Source organism: Artemia sp. Qi Xiang Cuo, chromosome 17 (assembly GCF_049724085.1).
Source record: "Artemia sp. Qi Xiang Cuo chromosome 17, ASM4972408v1, whole genome shotgun sequence".
Lineage (NCBI taxonomy): Eukaryota > Metazoa > Arthropoda > Branchiopoda > Anostraca > Artemiidae > Artemia > Artemia sp. Qi Xiang Cuo.
This window is the reverse complement of record NC_142810.1, coordinates 42,407,270-42,428,433: the sequence shown is the minus strand read 5'-3', so window position 1 is coordinate 42,428,433 and position 21,164 is coordinate 42,407,270. Positions and strand designations below refer to the sequence as shown.

The following is a 21,164-nucleotide window of genomic DNA, read 5'->3' as shown; positions in this document are numbered from 1 at the left end:
ATAATATGCAAGAATTTCTCATATGAGGCTATAATCGGTGCTAATTTTTTAAAATCTAATAAAGTATTGTTAGATACAGCGAATCACAGACTCGTGTATCCATCCAATCCTATTCTCCGACGTGTGAAGAAAAGGGAAGCAACAGTGAATAGAATAAAATCTTTTGTACACCGTTTCTCGTCTTGTAGGAGAAACTCAAGCAGCAAATAGATCGAGTCAATAAAAACAAAAATAGGGAAAATGCAGGAGTATAGGCAGACAGAAATAAAGAAAATAGCAGAATTATGGAACGAGATAATAAATCTCAATACTGTCCCCTTACAGCCAACCCCACAAGCGGAAGATCTGACACAACCAAGTGCCAATCTTAACTTAATAGAAAAAGACTCGGAAGAAAAATATTATGGATTCGCGGTGCGTAAAACAAAGATCCTCCCAAAAACAATGCAAAGAGTTCAAATCTCCCAAATGGTCACCCCCGTAAACGACAACTCCGAAATTTGGTTTGCATCCCCGTGTGGAGAATTCCCCGAAAATCTATTTCGTTAAGAACAGATCATTTTATATGAGAAAGGAGAAGGTTTTATTTGGTTGACTAATATACATGAAAATGATACGATTACATTAAAAAAGGGAACGTGCCTCGTTGAAATACAAGTGATTTCCGAGTGCGAGCTGAACGAATGGAAAAACTCCAAGAAAAGCTTAGTTAATAGCATTGGTGTTAGCAATCCAAGGAATAGGTACCCACTAACAAGACCCCAATTTTTGGAAAAATTTAAATTAGATAATATCCAAGATACTGAATTAAGAGAAAAATTATGTGAATTGCTCTGGAATTTTATAGATATATTTTCCACTTGTGAAGAAGACATTGGATTGATACCGTTCTATGAACATTCTATCCAAACTACAGCGCTGCCTGTAGCTAAACAACCCTATCGCATCCCTCATCCCTACAAAAATTGGTTAAAAAATAAAATCCGCTAATTAGAAAGAAACAATATTATACGCCCAAGCATAAGCCCGTATTCGGCCCCAACTTGCTAGGGAAGTGTCAATCAACTTGCTAGGGAAGTTCCCACCGAGCCCCAATGTCAAACACCAACCTATCAAATAAATGCACAGGGAAACGAATCAGGTCCCCAAGAAAATTAATCGGGACCCTGGAGGCCAGTATTTTTTATAGGTCCCTTCCAGTAGTTGTACCTTCTTTAAGCGATAATAATGACATATTACCTATATTAAATAATTTTGGTGTTGCAAGTATTAATTTCAAAGTGCTAATAGATTCCGGTGCATCAGTTAACATAATAAACTCGAATGTATTTAATAGATTACCAGTATATATTGAGCGACGGAAAAATTTTAATATTCCCAGTTTAACTAGCGTCACAGGGCATAGACTGGAAGAAACAGGCTCCATATGCCTAGATATGAAAAAAGATAATAGAATCTTTCCTACCAACTTCATAATATGCAAGAATTTCTCATATGAGGCTATAATCGGTGCTAATTTTTTAAAATCTAATAAAGTGTTATTAGATATAGCGAATCACAGACTCGTATATCCATCCAATCCTATTCTCCGACGCGTGAAGAAAGGGGAAGCAACAGTGAATAGAATAAAGTCTTTTGTACCCCGTTTCTCGTCTTGTAGGAGAAACTCAAGCAGCAAATGGATCTAGTCAATAAAAACAAATATAGGGAAAATGCAGGAGTATAGGCAGACAGAAATAAAGAAAATAGCAGAATGATGGAACGAGATAATAAATCTCAATGCTGTCCCCTTACAGCCAACCCCACAAGCGCAAGATTTGACGCAACCAAGCGCCAATCTTAACTTAATAGAAAAAGACTCGGAAGAAAAATATTATGGATTCGCGGTGCGTAAAACAAAGATCCTCCCAAAAACAATGCAAAGAGTTCAAATCTCCAAAATGGTCACCCCCGTAAACGACAACTCCGAAATTTGGTTTGCATCCCCGTGTGGAAAAATCCCCGAAAATCTATTTTGTGAAGAACATATCATTTTATATGAGAAAGGAGAAGGTTTTATTTGGTTGACTAATATACATGAAAATGATACGATTACATTAAAAAAGGGAACGTGCCTCGTTGAAATACAAGTGATTTCCGAGTGCGAGCTGAATGGATAGAAAAACTCCAAGAAAAGCTTAGTTAATAGCATTGGTGTTAGTAATCCAAGGAATAGGTACCCACTAACAAGACCCCAATTTTTGGAAAAATTTAAATTAGATCATATCCAAGATACTGAATTAAGAGAAAAATTATGTGAATTGCTCTGGAATTTTATAGATATATTTTCCACTTGTGAAGAAGACATTGGATTGATACCGTTCTATGAACATTCTATCCAAACTACAGGGTTGCCTGTAGCTAAACATCCCTATCGCATCCCTCATCCCTACAAAAATTGGTTAAAAAATAAAATCCGCGAATTAGAAAGAAATAATATTATACGCCGAAGCATAAGCCCGTATTCAGCCCCTGTTATACTAGTGTCAAAAAATAAAAAGGACCTTAGGCTTGTTGTAGACTATAGAGCCTTAAACAAGCAGGTAGTCAGTGACAAGTTTCCCCTGCCCCGAATTGATGAAATCCTAGACTCCATCTCAACCAAAAATAAAATTTTTACATCTCTCGACCAAACACAAGGTTATCATCAAGTTAAGATAGCAGACAATGACGTTTATAAAACGGCGTTTTCTACGAAAGAGTGTGGCTCTTATGAATATTTAAGAGTACCCTTCGGACTTAAAACTAGTTCGAGTGCACTATGTAGACCTCTGTTACATTTATTACGAGGTGTAGAGAATATTATTCATCTTGTGGATGATGTGATTTGTGTAGGAGAAACCCCAGGGGATCATTTAAAGTCAATAACCAAAGTTTTTAAAGAGTTCAGAGAGGACAATCTAAAATGTAGACCCCAAGAATTAAATTTACTTCAATCCAAATGAAATTTCTTGGGAATGATAGCGGCTCGAGGCCAAATATCACCGGACCCTGAGAAAATAAAATGTGTAGAAAAACTCAAACCTCCTAAAACTATAAGACAATTGTGAGCCATTCTTGGTTTAACAAGCTATTTTAGGAAATTTATACGTAACTACGCCCAAACTGCAAAACCTTTGACGGATCTGACTATAGGGACCCCCCAAAATATTACCTGGTCGCAGGAAGCTCAAACTTCCCTAGACACTCTTAAGAAAGCGCTTACTTCTGAACCAGTATTGTCGCTGCCTGATTTTGAAAAAGGACAATTTGTAGTCACCGCTGACGCCTCAGCTCTGGGCATCGGTGCAATCCTTTCCCAATTAATCCCCGTAGAAAACTACCTCGATCCGTTACAAAAACCCCCTCAGTATATAGAAAAAGTCATATGCTATTCAAGTAGAACTCTATCGAAAGGCGAAAGCAGTTATTCTGCAACGCAATTGGAGCTACTATCTATAATTTACCATTTAGACTAATTTAGACATTATTTAGTGGGTCAAAAATATAAGTTGCGTTCGGACCATAAAAGCTTACAGCACCTAAGCACATTCAAAATTCCAACTGGAATCTTAGCTCTTGGAATCTTAGAAAAAGAATCAACGAAACCCCACCCCCCCCTTAGAGGAGTATCTTTTAAAGGCATTTTTGAGAAAATATTGTTTCAACATTACAATCTCCAGTACGTGTTAGACCAGACCATAGGCCCCAAAGTTATTTCTTTAATCAGTCTAAATTTAAAAAGAATTTCTTTTCTGTATTGTTTGTAGTCGGTAGCTTATATTAGGATAGGGTTACAGGAAGGATCCTCCCCTCTATCGAGATCTTCAAAAAAGGGAAAAGGGGGATTTTTATGCAAACTATTAAATGGAAAATCAGGTCTCAGCAACTGCTTTTCGGCAATATGCTGTAAGAATACAAGGTTAAAATTCAATTTTAGCCCCTGATTTGTATTACAATCTTCATTTTGGATCAATTTCAAGCGGTGCTATAAATGGTCGTAAATGGCCGAAACGACTTTTGTTGGCCTGTAGCCAATTGTTTCTATAGTAATATATGTTACTCCGAACAATTTCTTCAAGTACTGTCAGGAGTAATGTACTGCATTAGAGGAGAAAGAAAAACAAAGGAATGGAGAGAGAAAGTGAACGAAAATGTCTCATAAAGAAAGAAAAACTAGCAAAAATTGGGTTTTTAAAGGCCAAATGAAAATACTGAAAAAAAACACAACCAAGCGAATATATCGAGAGGACAAATGCCTCTCTTCTTCAGTGCAAAACGAAATAATGTATCCAAGGAAAGTGCAAAGAAAAAAACAACAAAAAACAAGCGTGGAAAATCAATGTAAAAAGAACCAAAAAACCAAAGAAAAAACCAAACTCTTAAAAGAAGAATAAAATTCAAAAAAGCTAAAAGTTATAAGAAGTAAAACCAAATACCTAACAACCATAAAAGCGAGTTATTCGCCAATATCCGTGATTTGCACAAAATCCAAAAAAATATTCGCTTTGTTCTGTGTTTTCAGTATTTTCATTTGGCCTTTAAAAACCCCATTTTTGCTCATTTTTCTTTCTTTATGTTATGTCAGGCCAATGTAGTTTAATAAATTATCTTTCTTAAAATTTCTTATGCAAACTTTTCATTGATAGTACTGTACGTCACAGACGATCCGTGTGTTCGGCAAATCGTAAAACCCGGGAAAAATTTTGCGAAATGGTACAATATTTTAATCTTGCGTCATATTCCATGCTATTTGTGGTTCATTTTGTTTTGAGGCGTTAGCAACAATGCTTGTCTCATGCTCCAACATTCAAACTTGTCATCTCATGGTAATACTAGGACAATCAATTTAGGATTCTAAAGAAGAATAACAGTAATTCTAGTGCCGTCTCTGTTGTTGATTATTTCAAGATTGGCTTTATCTATCACAACCTTTTTTCCAGGATAGGAAAAGGGTTGTTATATTTTCTATCTAACAACAACTCATTGCAGCATCAAGCTGCCTGAGACCAACACAGCTGTGCACATCCACCTCAATCTCATTTTATTCAAAGCTTCCGTTTTTGGCCCTCCCAAAAATCTCAAAATGTTCTTTGATTTCTTTCTTACAACCTCTTCCTACACAATTCAAGGATAACTTAGCATTAGGTCTTCCCTCATTAGGATACTTTACATTACTGCCCCCCCCCATTAGTGATATTTTACAAAATTATAATTAATCATCCCTAAACAAACTTCAATTTACCCCCTTTCCTCCCTAACATGCTAATATTTAACTCAAATTATATATTTTCTATGTCTGCTTCTTGATTTGTCAATGTTACTTCAATTTATAGGTATTAGCCTAAGTTAAAGCAAAGGAGTGATGTATGTCAAAATCCGTAGAAAAAACATAATTTTGGGCTGTATTTTTTCATGCTAGGGGGGGGGGGGGGTAGGGATAGAGTTAACTGCTCTTAGGAATGATTAACTATAATTTTTTGTGATAAAGACCAGCTGCAGAATATAAATTATTCATCCTGTTTAGGAAGTATGTATTCAGTATAGACCACAGCAGATGGTCAGTAAAAACACTGTATGGTAAATGGCAGGGATGTAACTAGCTTTAAGGATATTGCTAAACTTCTCAAAAAGTAATTTTCATAAGTTTTTATCAATAAATCAGATGGTCCTCTTGCTTGTAGCCTATCCTCTGACATCCTGAAGCCAATGCCACCTATTCAACTCTCACCTCCTGCTATCCAAAAACAACTTGAAGTGCTATACATCAGCAAGTCTGCTGGCCCTGATATCTTGCATCCAAAACTACTGAAGGAGCTTGGCAAGGAAATTTCACTACCACTGTGTAATATATTTCAAGTGCCCCTTTAATCAAGAAAGGTACCCATAGACTGGAAGTTGACCCCATGTCACCCCAATATTCAAGAAAGGTGCTTCAGAGTACTTCAGACATGGCTTAAACACTTTAGCAGATTATGATTGCTAAAATTCTGGCATATCTCTTCATTAATAATATTCTATTACCTCACCAGCATGACTTTCAACCAGGGAAATCTGTTGAGACCAATCTCCTTGAGACACATGACACCATAACTGATTGCTTGGGTAAAGGAATCCCTGTAGACCTGATTCTATTGGATCTGGCCAAGGGCTTTGACAAGATGCCGTGCAACCACCTCAGGTTAAAACTTATGGCAGCTGATACCCAACAAAGACAGGCAATTGGGTCATTGACTTTCTGACAGGTCAGATGCAACAGGCTCAACTCCTCTCAGCTAGTGGTGAGAAGGTATTCTCCAGAGCATGTGATGTTGTAAGCAGAGTCCCCCAAGACACTATTTTTGGTCTCAGTATATTTCTTTTATATATTTACAATATAGTGATCAGAATAAAAATAATATCATTCTTTATGCAGATGAGTCCAAGCTGTTTGGACCTGCTAATCAACAAAGCCAGTGTGACCTTCTGAAAATCCAAACATGGGCACAAGATTAACTACTTGAGTTCAACATATCAAAGTACAGTATTGTTTACTTTAGTAGCAATAGCCCTTGTTGCCAGAACAACATGTCTGATCCAAATTCAGTATCAAACTCAGTGCTTAAGACTAGTCCCAAAGAAAAATATCTAGAAGTACTAATTGATGAACAACTAAAGTCCCTTGGCCACCAGCAACAAGCAGTCTCAAGAGCAAATTCAAGTCCTGGTGTCCTTAAATGTACTATAACTAAACATTCCTGCAAAGTCTTTCTAAGGCTCTATAAGGGTATAGATAGGCCTATATTGCATTTAGGTGCATATATCACCTCCCCTTCCATTAAGAATGATACTAACCTAATTGAGGGAGTTCAGAGGCATGCCACAAAGTCTATAGCTGGACTACATGATCTCCCTTACAACAAGAGACTGGAGCATGCACAGCTGCCAGCACTAGTTATCAGACACCACAGTGGTGACATGATGCTGGGCTACAAGTATAAGACCTAACCAAATAACCATCTCTCTACCAAACATTAAAGCCAGAAACATACAAGAAGTCACTCACATAAGCTGTCAAAACACCCAGTTAATTCATGAATGTGGCATCATTTCTTCTCCAAGCATGCTGTCTACAACTAGAGTAGTCTTCAAGCTGAAACAGTGATTCTGTCCATTGCTGCATCCTTTAAATCCAGACTTGACAAGGGATGAAACCATAAGTCATGGAAATATGAGTGGGACTTCTCATTCTATTCAATTACCCAGTGATCCCAAATTCATCATAATAGTGTCTTGCTGAGAGGCTGATGCTGCTTGTTTTACCCAACTATCTTGCATACTGTATCCAAAGTTACTATTTTGTGGTGGTGTCAGCTTTAGACCAGTAAAGAATAGTCATTACAGGCATGGGCGCTGGCTGGGAGGGGCAGGGGGGCATGCCCCCCTGGAAATTTTTGACTCTATAAAATAATTATAAGAAAACCAAAGGAAAGAGAGCATAATAGGGAAAAACTATGGAAAAAATGTCTGTTGCCCCTTTGTTGGCTGGCTGCCAATAGATTTTGACCCTTAATAAGGAAAATGTAAGTTTTAATTTGTGATTGAGTGACCCCTTTCCAATTTTCCACAAACTTTTTTCTAGATGATTAGGTTAGAATAAAAAAAAAATCAAATTCTTCATAGCAATGAATTGTAAGTATATAACAACCCTTGTCTGTAACAGAAGTATAAGAGCCTGGCTATTGATGACATTAAATCAAAGAATCAGCTGTTTATGGTGTGTCCATGAGTGATATATGAAGCCACTATAATCAGAAATGTTTTTTTCTGAATGGAAGGCTGGGAATTTCTGTATTTTTTCCCTGAATGGATGTGTTTTTTTTTTTGTGTTTTATTATCATTTATTTAACTTTTTTCCAGGGGTTATTGTATTTATCTGGTTGTCACTTTGAAAAAGATTTAAATTTTTACAGTTATGAAATATCAAGGTGTCAAATATATTGTTGTTTTGTATTCAAAATTAAATTAAAAATATATAAATAATTTTTTTTTGTTTTCTTAATCTTACTTTTAATGTTTTGCTTTGAATACTTTAATAATGCATTACTTTTTACAAACACTGAGTCTAAAGGTATTAAAAAAAAAAAAAAATTTTTAAACACCAAAAACGGGTTTTAATTTTATAAAAAGCTTTGAAATACAAAAAAATTAATTATTCACAAAAGCTCCTAATATTTCGGCCCCACATCCGGGAGCCTTTCTCAACGGAAAAAAAAAAATAAATAAATAAAGCAAAAAAAAAACAACTTAAATTACATTACAATAAAACATACTAAACACATAAAGAGAACAGAAATCAAAACCTAAATAAAAATATAAATAAATAAGAACAAAACTCACAAATTAATTAAACACTTCCATGCACTGAATGTCTTTCAACTGGCCTCCTCTCAGTATATAAATGGAAATATATTAAATAAACACTTCCATGTACTGAATGTCTATATTGATTCTACTCGCCTCCTCCCAGTATATAAATTGAAATCTATCAAAAATGAAGAATATATTTATACTTAGACCAAAACAATAAAAGGTCAACTAACCCCCGGTCCATAACCCTTAATTAAATTTCACAAGTTCATCAACCATTTTATGAATTATAAATTGAATGGATTCGTTTTGTTGCAAGCTTAGCTGCAGTTCGTTTACTTTTCTCATCATTTAACCCATTCTGACCTTTGTTCGCAAGGTCATCTTTCGTTTCAGAAATATTATTAAAATCAGTATTGGTTGAATATCTTGCCTGCATTTTAATTAAACTATTATAAATTGAATTGCTCCCAAAGTCCCCTTTATCTCTATTGATACTAGTACCCCCATATATTATCTTTTTTATTTCTATAATTTCCCTGAAGCTTTGTAAAAGTCCTACAGACGTATCTACTATTTTTGTTTGATCAAATAAAATACTGTGATGAGGAAAATTATAAAGATTTGGGATCAATTGGAATTTGGGATCAATTCAATTTATAATAGTTTAATTAAAATGCAGGCAAGATATTCAACCAATACTGATTTTAATAATATTTCTGAAACGAAAGATGACCTTGCGAACAAAGGTCAGAATGGGTTAAATGATGAGAAAAGTAAACGAACTGCAGCTAAGCTTGCAACAAAACTAATCCATTCAATTTATAATTAATAAAATGGTTGATGACCTTGTGATATTTAATTAAGGGTTATGGACCGGGGGGTTAGTTGACCTGTTATTGTTTTGGTCTAAGAATAAATATATTCTTCATTTTTGATAGATTTCAATTTATATACTGGGAGGAGGCGAGTATAATCAATATAGACATTCAGTACATGGAAGTGTTTATTTAATATATTTCCATTTATATACTGAGAGGAGGCCAGTTGAAAGACATTCAGTGCATGGAAGTGTTTAATTAATATGTGATTTTTGTTCTTATTTATTTATATTTTTCTTTTGGGTTTGCTTTTTGTTCTCTTTATGTGTTTAGTATGTTTTATTGTAATGTAATTTAAGTTGTTTTTTTTTTTGATTTATTTATTTTTTTTTTTTTACGTTGATAAATGCTACCGGATGTGGGGCCAAAAAATTAGGAGCTTTTTTTCATAATTAATTTTTTTTTAGTTAACTGCTTGTTAGAAAATTAAAACCCGTTTTTCGTGTTTAAAAATTTTTTTTTGTTTTTAATGGAAAAGCAGTGTGGTCTAAGAAATTACTAAAGGTATTAAATGTTTTGGTGTTTGATAACAAAGTTCAAAACTGTCAATATTGTTGAAAAATATCCATCCATCATTTCAGCATTGCTCAACAGAACTTTAAAAAAAAAGTTACTTATTGTTTTAATTAAACAACCTTTTTGTTTCAGGAGTCGTTTTTAAAGAATTGGGACAAGATTTAAACTTTAGCTTAAAGAGTGAGGTGTTGAAGCGGGGGCAACCCCCCTCATATTCATAATAATTTATGTTTTTTTAAGTTTCTATTTTGCTCCTTACTTTCAGTTGAAAAAACTTGTTTTTTTTAATTTAATTTCTGATCCTTTTTTTAATTAATGCTAGGATATCTGGCGCCACCTCCATGGAAAAATCTCCCTCGCCACAGAAATATCTTCTGGACAGTTCAATCCTGGCGAAAATTTACCCCAGTCAATTACCTTTAACAACTCCACCCATAAAATTGAATCGGTAATGAGAAAGCAAGACATATAAAGTAACTTTGTACAGAAATTCCGGCAAATTCTCCCACTGTAAAATTTTCCTTGAAAAGTTCACTCCCTGGAAACTTCTCTCCATAGAAAATTCTCCCCGTGCAAAATCCCCCCAGCAAAAAATTCGTTCTCCCCTCCCCACCCGAAAAATGTATGCATACTTCCCAATAACAAATACTATGCATAACCAATAGGCAAATGTGATAACTTAAAAACCTTTCCCCAGGGGCTGTAGGGGGTTGTTTTATCTTCAGAGACATAGTTATTGAACCTTTCAACTATGCTGAACAAAATAACTATCGCAAAATTTTGATCTGACGGTCTCGGGACAAAGTGGCATGGAAGGGGACCTAGTTGCCCTCCAATTTTTTGGTCACTCAAAAAGGCCACTAGGAATTTTCATTTCCATTAGAATGAGCCCTCTCCCAAAGTTCTTGGCCCACTGGGTCGATACAATCACCACTAGAAGAAATTAAATAAAAATAACACGCATCTGTGATTTTTCTTCTGGCAAAAATAACAAAATTCACATTTTTGCAGATGTGACTTTCATTAAAACTCTATGACTTCTAGGGGGTCTTTCCCCCTTTTTTCAAAAATCAGACAACTTTCCTCAGGCTCGTAGCTTTTGATGGGTAAGCCAAAACTTAATAAAAAGTTATATATTTGGAATCAGCATAATAAGCCAATTCTTTTGATATATCTATTGGTATCAAATTTTCGTATTATAGAGTTTTGGATTACTATTGCGCTGGGTTGCTCCTTGCTCACAGTTCATTACCACAAACTGTTTGATTACCCATCAAATCCAAACAGATATTATTGAGATATTGATCGTTTTTCTGCTTTAGCAAAAGTATTTTATTCATAAAACTTTAGCCTACAGTTTCATGTAATGTAATTAAACAAATAGAAAAGGTTTTCAACTAAAGTAAGAAGCAAGTTTAAAACTTAAAACAAATTGAAATTAGTCTGTATATAAGGGGGACTGTCCCCTTCTCAATACCCTGCTCATTAAAAAAAAGTTTATTAGTTTCTTTGAAAAATATTTTTTATCCAATTGCAAATTTTCGAAAAAAATTTGGACAAAAAGCCAAACTTCACAGTAAAGAGTAAGGAGGAGACAGCCCCCTTTGTGTAAAGAATAATCTTTTTATATAGGTTTTGAATCTGTTCCTCACTTTCAGTTGAAACTGACTTGACTTAAGTCCGGTCCGTCCTTGAAGGTCATCTTGGGGTCTCTTTCTTCGTAATAACGTGGATGTGCCTTTTGTATGCTTTACGGTCTTTTTCTAGGGGAAAAAGGTCCGAGAGGCGGTGAGGTACTAAGTTTTCCTTCGACCTTTTTGGGGGACAACCACGAGGACGAGAACCGTGAATTTGGCCTTCGAAGTTTATTTTCTGGAGACGGGACTGACTCATCTATTGTACGTAACCGAGCCATCGAAGTGGCTGGAGCTGGATCTTCATGAGAATTGTCTGTTGTATTTTAAGGCGCTCTAGAAGTTCAACATTTGGGATTCTATCAAGGTAAGTGATCCCGGCGATCGGCGAAGTCACTTAGTTTCAGATGCTGCAAGTCGACGACTGTCATCCACCTTCAGCGTCCATGTTTCACATGACTAGATTGCAATGGGGATGATCAGGTATCGAAAAGTCGTGTCTTAAGCAGCAGAGACAAATCCTTGCTTCGCCATATGGGCATAAGGACTTGAAACTGGAACTCGCGAGGGCGAGACGTCTTTTAATGTCTATTGTGTGACTGTTGTTGCTGGTGATCAAACTACCGAGGTAAGGGAACTCGTTTACCCACTGGATACTCTCTCCATTAAGTTTCAGGTCTGGCTTAATTGTATCCTGTGTCTTTCGTGAGCAGCACATAGCCTTTGTTTTTGATGCATTTATGATCATTCCAAGAGAACTAGTGGCTTTAAGGAAGTCTAGCAATGGTTTGTAGATAATCGGGTATTTCAGCCATTTCGTCGATATCGTTGGTGGAAGCTAGCTTATCTGTCTGAACACCCCCTACACATGCGCCGCAAGTTGTTTCCACCAGGGATAAGACTGCTGTGAGGAAGAGGTTGAACAGCTGTGGAGACAAGAGGCATCCTTGAAGGACACTTGCGGACGTCAGGAAACTGTCAGTGAGACCTTCACTAGTCATGACGCGACTCACAAATTTAGAGTAAATATCATAGGCAGCGCAATAGCGCTGCCTAAGTAAAGAACGAAGTTGACACAATGTAGTATTTATTTTTTTTTTCCCTCCATACCCGAGCACTTCGTATCGAAGGAGTTGTCGTAGAAACTTCGAAAACGGCTCATTCGATTGGAAATTGGAGTGGCTAGTGCCCTTTTTAATAGTCGAAAGTGATTGGAGGGCACCTATCCCCCCCCAAGCCCATCATTCCCCCAAACCCATCCAATCAAAATTTTGAGATAGCCATTTTGCTCAGTGTAGTTGATTTTCAAATAGAAAACATGTTTTTGAGGAAGACACTCCCCACAACCCTCGGGGCAAGGGTTTTAATTTATGCCCTGAGGGCTTATGTGCCAACAATGTTGGCACAATGTATTATTTATTATTTTTTTTCCTTTAGAGCAGGGCACTTCGTATCAAAGAAGTTGTCGTAGAAACTTCGGAAAGGGCTCATTCAATTGGAAATTGGAGTGTTTTGTGCCCTTTTTAATAGTCAAAAGAGATTGGAAGGCAACTAACACCCCTTCCCCGCCCACCATTTCCCGAAACACATCCAATCAAAATTTTGAGATAGCCATGTTGTTCAGCGTAGTTGATTTCCCGATAGAAATGATGTTTTTGAGGAGGAAACTCCCCGACAACCTTCAGGGTAAGGGTTGTAAGTTATGCCCTGGGGACATATAAGGTTTTTATAGAAGACGTCATAGAAACTTCAAAAAAGGCTCATTCGATTGGAAATTCAAAGAGCTAGTGCCCTTTTTAATAGTCGAAATTGATTGGAGGGCAACTAACCCCCCTCTCATGCCCACCTTTTCCCCAAACATATCCAATCAGAATTTTGAGATAGCCTCTTTGTTCAGCGTAGTTGATTTTCAGATAGAAAATATGTTTTTGAGGAGGACTCTCCCCCAAAACCCTTGGGGCAAGGGTTGTAAGTTATGCCGTGGGGGCATATAAGGTTTTATAGAACGGACATTAGGTCTTTGAAGATGACAACCCACCCACATCCCTCAGGGCAAGGGTTGTAAGTTATGCCCTGGGGGCATATAAGGTTCTTATAGAAAGAGTTGTCGTAGAAACTTCAAAAAGGGCTCATTCGATTGAAATTGAAAGGGCTAGTGCCCTTTTTAATAGTCGAAAGTTATTGGAAAGCAACTAACACCCCTTCCACGCCCCCCATTTCCCCAAACACATCCAATAAAGATTTCGAGATAGCCATTTTGTTCCACGCAGTTCAAAGTTCAGGAAATTATACCTTTGAGCCAGACACTCCCCCCACAGTCTTCAGGGAAAGGGTTATAAGTTATGCCCTGGGGGTATATAAGGTTTTTATTGAAATCTTTGTCGTAGAAACTTAAAAAAGTGCTCATTCGATTGGAAATTCAAAGGGCTAGTGCCCTTTTTAATAGTCGAAAGTGATTTGAGGGCAACTAACCCTCGTGTCACGCCCATCTTTTCCCCAACACTTCCAATCAATATTTTAGATAGCCATTTTATTCAACGTAGTTGAAATTTTTGGAAATTAGGTCTTTAAGGAGGACAACCCCTCCCGCCCCCACAGCCCTCAGGGCAAGGGTTGTAAGTTATGCCCTGGGGGCCTATAAGGTTTTTATTTAAAGCGTAGAAACTAAAAAAGGGCTCATTAAATTGGATTTTAAAGGGCTAGCACCCTTTTTAATAGTCGAAAGTGATTTGAGTGCAACTAACCCACCTCTCACGCCCACCTTTTCCCCAAACACATCCAATCAAAATTTTTTAGATTGCCATTTTATTCAACGTAGTTGAAAGTTTTGGAAATTAGGCCTTTAAGGATGGAAACCCCGCCCCCCACCGCCCTCAGGGCACGGGTTGTAAGTGTTGCCCTGGGGGCATATACGGTTGATATTGAAAGTATTGTCGTATAAACGTCAAAAAGGATTATTCAATTCGAAATTGAATGGGCTAGTTCCCTTTTTTAATAGTTGAAAGTGATTGGATAGCGACTAACGCCCCTCTCACGCCCACCATTTTCCCAAACACATCCAATCAAAATTTTGAGATATCCATTTTGTTCAACATAGTTGAACGTTCTGAAAATTAGGTCTTTTAGGATGATAACCCCCTCAGAGCCCTCAGTGCAAAGGTTGTAAGTTATGCCGTGGGGACATATAAGGTTTTTATAGAAGACGTTGTCGCAGAAACTTCAAAAAAGGCTCAGTCGATTGGAAATTCAAAGGGCTAGTGCCCTTTTTAATAGTCGAAATTGATTGGAGGGCAACTAACCCCCCTCTCATGCCCACCTTTTCCCCAAACATATCCAATCAGAATTTTGAGATAGCCTCTTTGTTCAGCATAGTTTATTTTCAGATAGAAAATATGTTTTTGAGGAGGACACTCCCCAAAAACTCTCGGGGCAAGGGTTGTAAGTTATGCCGTGGGGGCATATAAGGTTTTATAGAACGGACATTAGGTCTTTGAAGATGACAACCCACCCACATCCCTCAGGGCAAGGGTTGTAAATTATGCCCTGGGGGTATATAAGATTTTTATAGAACGCGCTGTGGAAGAAACTACAAAAAGGGCTCATATGATTGAAAATTGAAATGGCTAGTGCCCATTTTAATAGTCGAAAAATATTTGAAAGCAACTAACACCCCTTCCACGCCCCCCATTTCCCCAGACACATCCAATAAAGATTTCGAGATAGCCATTTTGTTCCACGCAGTTCAAAGTTCAGGAAATTATACCTTTGAGCCAGACACTCCCCCCACAGTCTTCAGGGAAAGGGTTATAAGTTATGCCCTGGGGGTATATAAGGTTTTTATTGAAATCTTTGTCGTAGAAACTTGAAAAAGAACTCTTTCGATTGGAAATAGTCGAAAGTGATTTGAGGGCAACTAACCCTCCTCTCATGCCAATCTTTTCCCCAACACATCCAAGCACTATTTTAGATAGACATTTTATTCAACGTAGTTGAAAGTTTTGGAAATTAGGTCTTTAAGGATGACAACCTCCCCCCCCCGCCCGCACAGCCCTCAGGGCAAGGGCTGTAAGTTATGCCCTGGGGGCATATAAGGTTTTTATTTAAAGCGTAGAAACTTTAAAAGGGCTCATTCAATTGTTTTTTTTGGGGGCTAGCACCCTTTTCAATAGTCGAAAGTGATCTGAGTGCAACTAACCCACCTCTCACGCCCACCTTTTCCCCAAACACATCCAATAAAAAATTTTTAGATTGCCATTTTATTCAACGTAGTTGAAAGTTTTGGAAAAGGCCTTTAAGGATGAAAACCCCTCCCCCCACAGCCCTCCGGGCAAGGGTTGTAAGTTATGCCCTGGGGGGCATATAAAGTTTTTATTGAAAGCGTTGTCGTAGAAATTTCAAAAGGGCTCATTCAATTGGAAATTGAATGGGCTAGTACCTTTTTTAATTGTTGAAAGTGATTGGATAGCGACTAAAGCCCCTCTCACGCCCACCATTTTCCCAAACACATCCAATCAAAATTTTGAGATATCCGTTTTGTTCAACGTAGTTGAAAAATCTGGAAATTAGGTCTTTTAGGATGATAACCCCCCTCAGAGCCCTCAGTGCAAGGGTTGTAAATTATGCCCTGGGGGCCTATAAAGTTTTATTGAAAAAGTTGTCATAGAAACTTCAAAAGGGCTCATTCAATTTGAAATTTAACGGGTTAGTGCCTTTTTTAATAGTTGAAAGTGATTGGATAGCGACTAACGCCCCTCTTACGCACACCATTTTCCCACAACACATTACGCACAACACATCCAATCAAAATTTTGAGATATCCATTTTGTTCAACGTAGTTGAAAAATCTGGAAATTAGGTCTTTTTGGATGATAACCCCCTCAGAGCCCTTAGTGCAAGGGTTGTAAGCTATGCCCTGGGGGCATATAAGGTTTATATAGAAAGTTGTTGTATAAATCATTGGTGCGCTGCCTAAGTAAAGAACGATGCTGCCTAAGTGTCACAACGTATTATTTATTTATTAATTTTTTCCATACCAGGGCACTTCGTATCGAAGGATTTGTCGTACAAACTTCGAAAAGGGCTCATTTGATTGGAAATTGGAGTTGGCTAGTGCCCTTTTTAATATTCGAAAGTGATTGGAGGGGAACTAGCCCCCCCCCCCCCACGCCCTTCATTCCCCCAAACACATCCAATCAAAATTTTGAGATAGTGATTTTGTTCAGCATAGTTGATTTCCAAATAAAAAATATGTTTTTGAGGAGGCCACTCTCCCACAACCCTCAGGGCAAGGGTTTCAAGTTATGCCCTGGGGACATATAAGGTTTTTTATAGAAGGCGTTGTCGTAGAAACTTCGAAAAAGGCTCATTCGATTGGAAATTCAAAAGGGCTAATTTCCTTTTTAAAAGTCGAAATTGATTAGAAGGCACCTAACCAGCCTCTCACGCCCACCTTTTCCCCAAACACATCTCATCAACACTTTGAGATAGCCATTTTATTCAACTCAGTTTTAACTTTAGACCAGGACAATTCGTACGGAAGAAGTTATCGTAGAAACTCTGAAAAGGGCTGATTCAATTGAAAATTGGAGGTGCTTGTGCCCTTTTTAATGGTCGACAGTGATATGAAGGCGACCAACACCCCTTTCACGCCCACTATTTCCTGAAACACATCCAATCAAAATTTTGAGATAACCATTTTGTTCAGCGTAGTTGATTTCCAAATAGAAATTGTGTTTTTGAGGAGGACAGTCCACCACAGCCCTTAGGGCAAGGTTTGTAAGTTATGCCCTGGGGGCATATTAGGTTTTTTTATAGAAGGCGTTGTCGTAGAAACTTCAAAAAAGGCTCATTTGATTGGAAATTCAAAGGGCTAGTGCCCTTTTTAATAGTCGAAAGTGATTAAAGGGCACCTAACCAGCCTCTCACGCCCACCTTTTCCCCAAACACATCTAATCAAAACTTTGAGATAGCCATTTTATTCAACTCAGTTTTAAGTTCTGGAAATTAGGTCTTTGAAGATGACAACCCAACCACATCCCTCAGGGCAAGGGTTGTAAATTATGCCCTGGGGGCATATAAGGTTTTTATAGAACGCGTTGTGGCAGAAACTTCAAAAAGGGCTCATTCAATTGGAAATTGAAATGGCTAGTGCCCTTTTTAATAGTCGAAAGTTATTGGAAAGCAACTAACACCCCTTCCACGCCCACGATTTCCCCAAACACATCCAATAAAGATTTCGAGATCGCCATTTTGTTCCATGCAGTTCAAAGTTCAGGAAATTATACCATTGAGCAGGACACTCCCCCCCACGGTCGGCAGGACATGAGTTATAAGTTATGCCCTGGGGGCATATGAGGTTTTTATTTAAAGCTTTGCCGTAGAAACCTGAAAAGTGTTCATTTGATTTGAAATTGAAAGAGTTAGTGGCTTGTTTAATAGTCGAAAGTGATATGAGGGCAACTAACCATCCTCTCACGCCCATCTTTTCCCCAACACATCCAATCAATATTTTAGATAGCCATTTTATTCAACGTCGTTGAAAGTTTTGGAAATTAGGTCTTTAAGGATGACAAACCCTCCCCCCCCCCACAGCCCTCAGGGCAAGGGTTGTTAGTTATGCCCTGGGTGCAAATAAGGTTTTTATTTAAAGCGTAGAAACTTCAAAAGGGCTCATTCAATCGGAAATTGAAATGTCTAGTGTCCTTTTTGATAGTCGAAAGTGATTGGAAATCAACTAACACCCCTTCCACGCCCACCATTTCCCCAAACACGTCCAATAAAGGTTTTGAGATAGCCATTTTGTTCCATGCAGTTTAAAGTTCAGGAAATTATACCTTTGAGCAGGACAATCCCCCCACAGTCTTCAGGGCAAGGGTTATAAGTTATGTCCTGGGGGCATATAAGGTTTTTATTGAAATCTTTGTCGTAGAAACTTGATAAAGGGCTCATTCGATTGGAAATTCAAAGGGCCAGTGCCCTTTTTAATAGTCGAAAGTGAGTTGAGGGCAACTCACCCCCCTCTCACGCCCATCTTTTCCCCAAACCCATCCAATCAATATTTTATATAGCCAATTTATTCAACGTATTTGAAATTTTTGTAAATTAGGTCTTTTAGGATGACAACCCCCCCCCCCCACAGCCCTCAGGGCAAGGGTTGTAAGATATGCCCTGGGGGCGTATAGGGTTTTTATTGAACGCGTAGAAACTTCAAAAGGGCTCATTCATTTGGAAATTGAAAGGGATAGTACCTTCTTTACTAGTTGAAAGTGATTGGAGGGCAACTAACTCCTCTCTCACGCCCACCATTTTCTCAAACACATCCAATCAAAATTTTGAGATATCCATTTTGTTCAATGTAGTTGAAAGTTCTGGAAATTGGGTCTTTTAGGATGATAAACCCCTCAGAGCCCTCAGTGCAAGGGTTGTAAGTTATGCCCTTGGGGCATATAAAGTTTATATAGAAAGTTGTTATAGAAATTTCAAAAAGGGCTCATTTGATTGGAAATTGAAATTGCCCTTTTTAATAGTCGAAAGTGAGTGGAGAGTAATTAACCCCTCTCTTACGCCTACCATTTCCCCAAAAACATTCAATCAAAATTTAGAGATAGCCATTTTGTTCAACGTAGTTGAAAGTTCTGGAAATTATGTATTTAAAGATGACAAACCCCCCAGAGCCCCAAGGGCAAAGGTTGTAAGTTCTGCCCTGGGGGCATATAAGATTTTTATAGATAGAGTTGCCGTAGAACTTCAAAACTTGCTCATTCTACTGGAAATTGAGAGGGCTAGTGCCCTTTGTAATAGTCGAAAGTGATTGGAGGGTAACTAACCCCCCTCTCACGCCCACCATTCCTCCAAACACATCCAACCAAAATTTTCAGATAGCCAATTTGTTCAACGTAGTAGAAAGTTCTGTAAATTAGGTTTTTGAGAATGACACCCCCCCAGCACTTTGGGCAGGGGTTGTAAGTTATGCCCTGGGGGCATATAAGATTTTTATTGAAAGTTTTGCCGTAGAAACTTCAAAAGGGCTCATTTGGTTGGAAATTGAAAGGGCTAGTGCCATTTTTAATAGTTGAAAGTGATTGGAGAGCGACTACCGCCCCTCTCATGCCCACCATTTCCCCAAACACATCCAATCAAAATTTTGAGATAGCCATTTTGTTTAACGTAGTTGGAAATTCGGTCTTAGAGGATGACAACCACCCTAACAGATCTTAGGATAAGGGTTGCAATTTATGCCCTGGAGGCATATAAGGTGTTTATAGAAAACGTTGTCGTTTCAAAAAGGGTTCATTCGATTGGAAATCGAAAGGCCTAGTGCCCTTTTTAATAGTCAAAAGTGATTGGAAGGCTGGACATTTTTATAGTAAAGATCGATGTGGGTATAATTTGTTATTTTTTGTTGTTGTTGTTGTTTAAACCAGGGCACTTCGTATTGAAGGAGTTGTCGTGGGAACTTCGAAAAGGGCTCATTCGATTGAAAATAGAAATGCCCTTTTTAATAGTCGAAAGTGATTTGAGGGCAACTAATCCCCCTCCCACTCCCACCGTCCCACGCCTACCCTCCAATTTGCCTATTATGTTTAAAAACTAAATGTTGCCTTAAGATTAAATTAAAATGCACTATTTTAATGCTAATTCCCAATAAGGCATCTCAGCAGTATCTCGAGGACAACTAAGGGTATTATGTTCAAGCTTACGGGGCTACTTCTGCTCTTAAAATTTAGCCAAATCAAAATAGCGTAAGTGTATCCAAGTTATCAAAGAAAATAAACAGATTTTTTTGCGAATGGTATCAAGTTTTCCATTTCAGGTCAACTAGAGGAGGTATGAAACTAAATTAAACATTAATATTTGTGTCCAGATTTTTAAAAGGGTGTATGTTGTTAAAAATTGCTGAAAATTTTTCTCCAGCATACAAATAGCAGGCCAAACTATAAAGTTTTAAAAAACGAAAAGATTTAAAGTAATATTTTCTTTTTCCCTGAAAAGACTATGTCAATATAAAATGAACTGAAATTAACTAAGAAAACTTTTTCCACAAAATAAGTTTTTCAAAGAAAGTAAAGAACTCCATTAAACAAAAAATGAGCAAAAATAAAATCTAATAATCTACCAAGCCGGAAACTACCACAAATCAGCATTGATAAATAAATGAAACCCAAAAAGAAACGGAAATTCAAATAACTCCCTAACTCAAACTTAAAACAAGCAAAAATTAACATAAGTTAGGTGCAAAATCCCTACGCCTTCCGAGCGCAAGAACAAATTTTCGCTTTACTGAAAAAATACAAATGAATATGCATAGTTGGTTTAATATACGTATAATGATATTTAGCAGTCAAAATGTTAATATTATATGATTTATTAAAGTTATAAAAGTAAAAACATTTATATTTTTTCAGTAAAGTTTTCAGTAAAGATTTTTAATAACCCATACAGTTTTTTCAGTAAAGATTCCTTTGCCAGGAATCCTGGTCGTTTAAAATTTACTGGATTTGTTTCATTTTGCATGGAATTTAATTGGTCTTTTTATTTGAGAGTTTTTTCTTTAAAGTATTTCAAAACACGCTTATTCCTACGAAAAATATCTTGAAATATATTCCCTGTCACCCAACCACCACTGCTATTTTGGTGTCTGGCCCTCCTGGAAAATTTTCTGCCGGCGCCCTTGATTATAGGCCATAGCTATCTTGTGGTCACTGTTACCAAGCAGACTTGAATAGCTCTCCAGTAGACCTCTCTTATGGTATGTCACTGGGCCCTC

At 37.5% G+C, this 21,164-nt stretch overlaps 2 protein-coding genes across 4 annotated transcripts in view; both read left to right on the top strand.

Moving 5' to 3' along the window:
- The first annotated feature begins 4,832 nt into the window (after positions 1–4,832).
- Positions 4,833–21,164, top strand: part of LOC148942219 (lysosomal alpha-glucosidase-like) — a 134,320-nt gene continuing 117,988 nt past the window's right edge. The window contains exon 1 of one of the 3 annotated variants that reach the window (XM_089102951.1): positions 4,833–4,847. The gene's annotated coding sequence lies outside the window, so the exon portion shown is untranslated. Of the gene's footprint in view, positions 4,848–4,871; positions 4,892–11,624; positions 11,766–21,164 lie in introns of those variants that run through there. The other 2 variants (XM_089102953.1, XM_089102952.1) reach the window with 2 other exon arrangements.
- Positions 6,586–7,005, top strand: LOC148942220 (uncharacterized). The gene has a single exon (XM_089103254.1). The coding sequence runs from the start codon at positions 6,586–6,588 to the stop codon at positions 7,003–7,005; it is 420 nt and encodes a 139-aa protein (XP_088959380.1).

What these genes read in the sequence shown, in the direction of transcription:
- LOC148942220 (XM_089103254.1), top strand. Translation starts at nt 6,586, where the DNA reads ATGTCTGATCCAAATTCAGTATCAAACTCAGTGCTTAAGACTAGTCCC.